General features: G+C 43.0%; 1 protein-coding gene across 1 annotated transcript; it reads left to right on the top strand.

The window, feature by feature from the left end:
- Positions 1-2,060: 2,060 nt before the first annotated feature.
- Positions 2,061-2,939, top strand: LOC149160326 (uncharacterized). Its single transcript, XM_089434582.1, has one exon. The coding sequence runs from the start codon at positions 2,061-2,063 to the stop codon at positions 2,937-2,939; it is 879 nt and encodes a 292-aa protein (XP_089290708.1).
- Positions 2,940-5,692: the final 2,753 nt, after the last annotated feature.

The raw sequence follows: 5,692 nt of genomic DNA, 5'->3' as shown, positions 1-5,692 counted from the left end.
CCTTCTCGCTTATAATATCTATCGCTTGGATTTATTATTCCGTGGTCAACCATTGTTGACTATGATGTCAACCATGGTCAACCATGACCCAACATGGAATTTTGATAAGGATTGTCTCAATATGAAAATAAAAGATGGCCAATCATCTTTATTTTAGTTTTTATAATATTTATCTTAGGGTTTATATACACTGGGTTTATAATATTAGTCCCTTGAGTTTAATATTATTCCCTTGGGTTCATAATCACTTGGGATTTTAGTATTAATCCCTTGGGTTTATAATATCAATCCATTCGGTTTATAATATTAATCATTATCAACCAGTGATGGTTTATGCGCAGTCCAACGAACTAGGGGTTTTGTCACTCCTGCAACGGCAGATCGCTTCAGACCTCTGCCCACCTGTAAGCACTATTAGCAACATGTCCATTCGAGTCCAAAAGAGCAGTCATGGTTTTCATGATTCCCCCTCAGGGGGAGGATGCGGTGCCTCCCCCAAATGAAAATGTAGAGCGGCAGAAGAGCAAAGAAAATGACAAACCAGAGGATCAACAAGAGAATAGCACGGATCTGAACTCTCAGGCAAAAATAGAGGACAAAGAACAGCCCAAGGTCACCTCAACCACCTGCAAGCTAGTTGCAATAGAACGACCGAAGGTAGAACTTCCAGCTCATCGAATCAATGCGCAGATTCAATATATGAGAGATCATGCTTTGATAGGAAAATTCATAGGACTCTGGCCAACTGAAAAAGCGCTGTGTGGCTGGATAGCAGCTAAATGGCACCCAAAGGGACACATCACTCTGCAGTTGGGGCCTAAAGGGTTCTTTACGACCATTTTTAACTGTCTGGAGGACCGGAACAGGGTTTTAGATGGAGGGCCATATTTCTTCAATGCAGCCAGATTGTTTCTCAGAAGTTGGGTAGAGCGCTTCAACCCTGATAAAGAGGACCTCAGCTAGGCTCCAGTCTGGATAAGATTGTACTCTTTGCCCATGGAATATTGGGAAGAAACCTCCTTACAAGAAATAGGAAATGTTCTGGGCGAGTTTATCAAAGTTGCAGAGGAAACAAAACTCCAAAGATACACCTCTTATGCACGAATCTGTGTATACATGCACCTTAATAAGGCTCTTCTGGATGCGGTAAGTATACTCCATGATGATGTTGAATGGGTTTAGTTGATTGATTATGAACATGTGTCGTTTAGATGCAGAAGATGTCACGCCCTGGGCCACCTATATAGGGACTGTCCTTTGACTCAAAAACCCTCATCCCCTTCTGCTCCAGAGAAGCCTGAGTCTGATGGCTTCACTAAAGTGACCAACCGTAGGAAAAACCACAAGAAATCAGCTCCTAATCCTAAGATGCCTCAAGCCAGCCCCTCCAAGCCTTCCACTAGCAACAGCTTTGATGCTTTAGCCCGTCAAAAGGATACCAACTCTGAGAATCCTGCATCCATAGAGAAGGAGGCACCGAAGGACAAAATTTCTGCTCATTCTAGTGCCAAGTCACTCCAAGAAGATACTCTGCCCACAGATCCTTTATCCCCAACTAAGCGCAATCTCCCAGCATGGAATAGTCAAGGAATGGAAGTGGACAATCTACAAACTGATTCCAGAATAGCTACAGAATCCACTGAAGAATTCAATGAATCTCAGCAAATGGAAGAGGAACCAGAGAGTATAGATATTGGGGATCTAGACATTTTAGGTCTAGAGAAGGCATGTAAAACAAAAAACTATGACAAAATTCCAGTTAGACAACTAGAGAATTTGGAGGTGATCCTCTCAAGGGCACAAAGGCAAAAATCTCTAGGTATTCAGACAGGAAGTCTTTGGGATGGGAGACACATTACCAAAGATAACAAAAAACGTGGAAGGAAAACAGACCTCCAGCGAACAATCCAAATAGGAGAAATGTTAGTAGAGTCAGGCAGGTACTCTAAGCTAACAAAGTACTACAACGCCCTCCACAATATTTCCCAATGAAGTTAATATCATGGAATATTAGGGGGCTTAATGGCCCAAGGAAAGGAAGATTACTCAAAAACTTGATAATGCAAGAAAAACCACAAATCATATTCTTGCAAGAAACTAAATGCAATTCAACAGCTCTGGAAAGAATTGCATCAAAAGCATGGCCAGGAAGTCTCTCTATTGCAGTGGATGCTGATGGAGCATCTGGAGGCTTAGCAATCATATGGGACGCTCGTACCATTAGGCTCAATAACTTCCATGCTGCTAAGAATTTCATACAAGCAATTTTTCACATCTCAGGGACCAATATACACGGGCATCTAACCAATGTGTATTTTCCCCAGGATGCCCTGCGCAAAATAGAAATCCTGAACACCCTCTCAGCAATCAACTCTGACAGGATGCACCCTCTATGGATCGTCGGGGGTGACTTCAATATGATCACTAGGCTGGATGAAAAAAGGGGAGGCAGAATCAGTGGAAATAAGGAAGGGAGCAACCTAAAAGAGTTCATTCAGAACAATTGGCTTATAGACATACCCTTCGATAATGGACTTTTTACCTGGAATAACAAAAGAGCAGGGATGCATCAGATAGCCTCTCGTCTGGACAGATTCTTACTATCAGACAACGCTATTCATATTGGCGGAGACTTTGCCGCTTCCATCTTGCCGATCTCAGGATCCGATCACTGGCCAATCTCCCTTCATTGGTCTCATCCTGGCAAAAAAACACGCAGACCATTTCACTTTGAGGCTTTCTGGATGTCTCATCCGGATTTCATCAACCTGATAAACACAGAATGGAATAATTTCTCTCCTCCAAATGGTACAAAAATGATTCAATTTCAGCAAAAGCTTAAGCATCTCAAGGGAAAAATCAAACAATGGAATCATACCTCTTTTGGCAATATATTCAAGGCTCAGAATGATCTCGATAAGGATATGAAACAGCTGTAGCAACGAATTATACTCGAAGGCCGATCAGAGGACATGTCAGAATAGGAAAAACTTCTGGAATCGCAAATCTCAGAGAGAGAGCAAAATAGGAAGAAACGTTATGGAGGCAAAAATCAAGAATAAGATGGCTCAAGGATGGAGAAAAAAATACAAAATTTTTTCACAGAACCACAATCCAACGAAGAATGAATAACAACATTTCTCATCTTCAGACTGCGCAGGGCGTAAAGGTGGAAATGCATGAAGAAATTGAAAGCGAACTTCTAAATTATTTCAAGCAAGTGCATCAGGAGCCCCACATAGATAGATCGCAGGCCATAGAAAAAATCACAAGAAACATTCCTAAAGTTATTACAGAGGAGCATAACCAAATCCTTCTTAGGCCTGTAGACTTACAGGAGGTGGAAGCGGCAGCTCGTCAATTGAAAGATGGGAAAGCGCCTAGGCCGGACGGGTTTACCTCTAATTTTTTCCACACCTTCTGGGAGTTGATCAAAATGGAAGTTTGGCAGGTAGTTGAGGAATCGAGAACCATGAGATGGATGCTCCCAGGAATGAACGCTACCTTCATAGCTCTTATTCCCAAGGAAGCTCAACCCAGCACCCCTGATAAGTTCAGGCCTATTGCCCTGTGCAACATAATTTACAAGATCGTCTCCAAAATTATTGCCTCCAGACTCAAATTGCTACTCCCTCTAATTATCTCGCCGGAGCAATCTGGGTATGTTGAAGGTAGGCAGATCACGGACGGAATCATCTTGACTCATGAAATCATTCACTCTTTGAAGCATTCCAAAAAGTCAGGTATGCTCCTTAAATTAGATCTTTCTAAGGCATTTGATAGCTTGAGCTGGCTGTACATTAAAAAAATTCTCACTGCTTTTGGTTTTGCACCTCCCTGGGTTAGGTGGGTCATGAGCCTCATCTCTTCCTCCTTCTTTTTTATTCTGATTAATGGCATTCCCTCCTCCCCCTTTCATCCTTCTCGGGGAATTAGACAGGGAGACCCTCTCTCTCCCTTCCTTTTTTTTATTATGGCAGAAGGTTTGGGCCGCAGTATCAAACAAGCTCAGCATTCACAGCTTCTAAGAGGTTTGTCTCTCCATAATTCCCCTGCTTTCACCCACCAGCAATTTGTTGATGACAACATGCTTTTTGGTCATCCCTCTATCCAAGAAGCTCAAAATGCTATTGACGGATTTCTCGGACGCCTCAGGAGCCAATATCAACAAAGTCAAATCCCAAATCTTCTTTTTTCACACTCCTGTAATAACCCAAGCAGCCATTGCCCACATTCTTGGTTTCTCCATTGCTGTCCTCCCTTCCAAATATTTAGGAGCACCCATGATTGCCTCAGCCTTGAAGCACTCTTCTTGGAAAATCCTTCTAGAAAAACTGGAAGCCCGCCTCTCCTCTTGGACTCACAGGACCCTCAATATGGCAAGTAGGCTAGTTCTTATAAAAGTTGTTCTTCAATCCATGCCGCTTTATCTTTTCTCGATCCTAGCGGCTCCCAAATGGGTTCTTAAAGAAATCAGGCATCTTCAGCGATCTTTCTTATGGGGCAATTCAGGTCAAGGCCGCAAATGGGCCCTTGTCAAATGGGATACAGTTTGCATTCCAAAATGCGCAGGGGGAACTAGCCTAAGGGATCCCTATCACAGCAACGTGGTCATGGGGGCACGAATATGGTGGAAATGGCTTACTGTACCACTCACCCCATGGGCCACTCTATGGACAGCTAAATATGCCAGCAATCGCCCAGCAGAAGATCTAATCAGAATGTCAGAGGTCAGCATGGGATCCCTTATCTAGAATTCAGCCAAGCAACATAGAAGCCTAATTCAGCAGCATAGTTTTTGGGAGGTCAAGGATGGCAACACAACAAGGTTTTGGGAGGATTTTTGGCAGCAGCAGCCCAAGATAAAGGACCTAATCTCTCATATGAAAATCCCGGAGCAGGATATACAGGCCTATGACAAAATCAAAATGTTCTGGAATCCCTCTCCAATACAAGGTCACAGGCAATGGATTAAGGTGGATCAAATCTTAAGACATGGATCAGAACAAGCTCAACAAACTCTTGCTACAGAATTAATGAAAAGGAAAATACAATACTTAGACGACAAGGACATACTCAGATGGGGTTATGAAGAAAAAGGCACCTTTTCCACCAGAGAAGCTTACAATCTAATAATTAAGGAGCACATGGTCAAAGACCCACTCTGGAGCAAAGTCTGGGACACCAACAACTGGCCAAAAATTTCTACCTTTCTCTGGCTCTTATGTCAAAACAAGATCCTGACATGGGACAATCTCAGGAAGAGGAACTATCACGGGCCCTCAATGTGCCCGATCTACAGACAAGAAGAGGAATCCATAAAGCACCTTATGCACTACTGTCCTATTGCGCGCAAGCTCTGGGAAAAAGTCAGTTTTCGGTGTCAGAAGGAAGGCAGAATACAGGGAGACATCATAGCCACTGTTCGCAACTGGGATCGGAATCCTTATCAAAGCAAGATCTTAAACTCATTATGGAAACTCATTCCGGGCTTCCTCATGTGGACCATTTGGAAGGAGAGAAATCAGAGAATCTTCAAGGATCTATCTGCGCCCCTGGAGAATCTTTGGAAAATTATCTGCCAAAATATTAAGGAAACATTACTTCTTCATACTTGGTCTCAGGAGGACTTTCCCTCTACTCCCCAAGAGCAAAATATTTGGGCCAATTGGAACCTTCAATGGAATCAAGA

Source organism: Pinus tabuliformis, chromosome 5_2 (genome assembly GCF_031772625.1).
Source record: "Pinus tabuliformis cultivar Carrire ecotype Pingquan chromosome 5_2, CPIR1, whole genome shotgun sequence".
In the NCBI taxonomy this organism is placed as follows: Eukaryota; Viridiplantae; Streptophyta; class Pinopsida; order Pinales; family Pinaceae; genus Pinus; species Pinus tabuliformis.
This window is presented reverse-complemented; position numbering and strand designations above follow the sequence as displayed.

What these genes read in the sequence shown, in the direction of transcription:
- LOC149160326 (XM_089434582.1), top strand. Translation starts at nt 2,061, where the DNA reads ATGCAAGAAAAACCACAAATCATATTCTTGCAAGAAACTAAATGCAAT.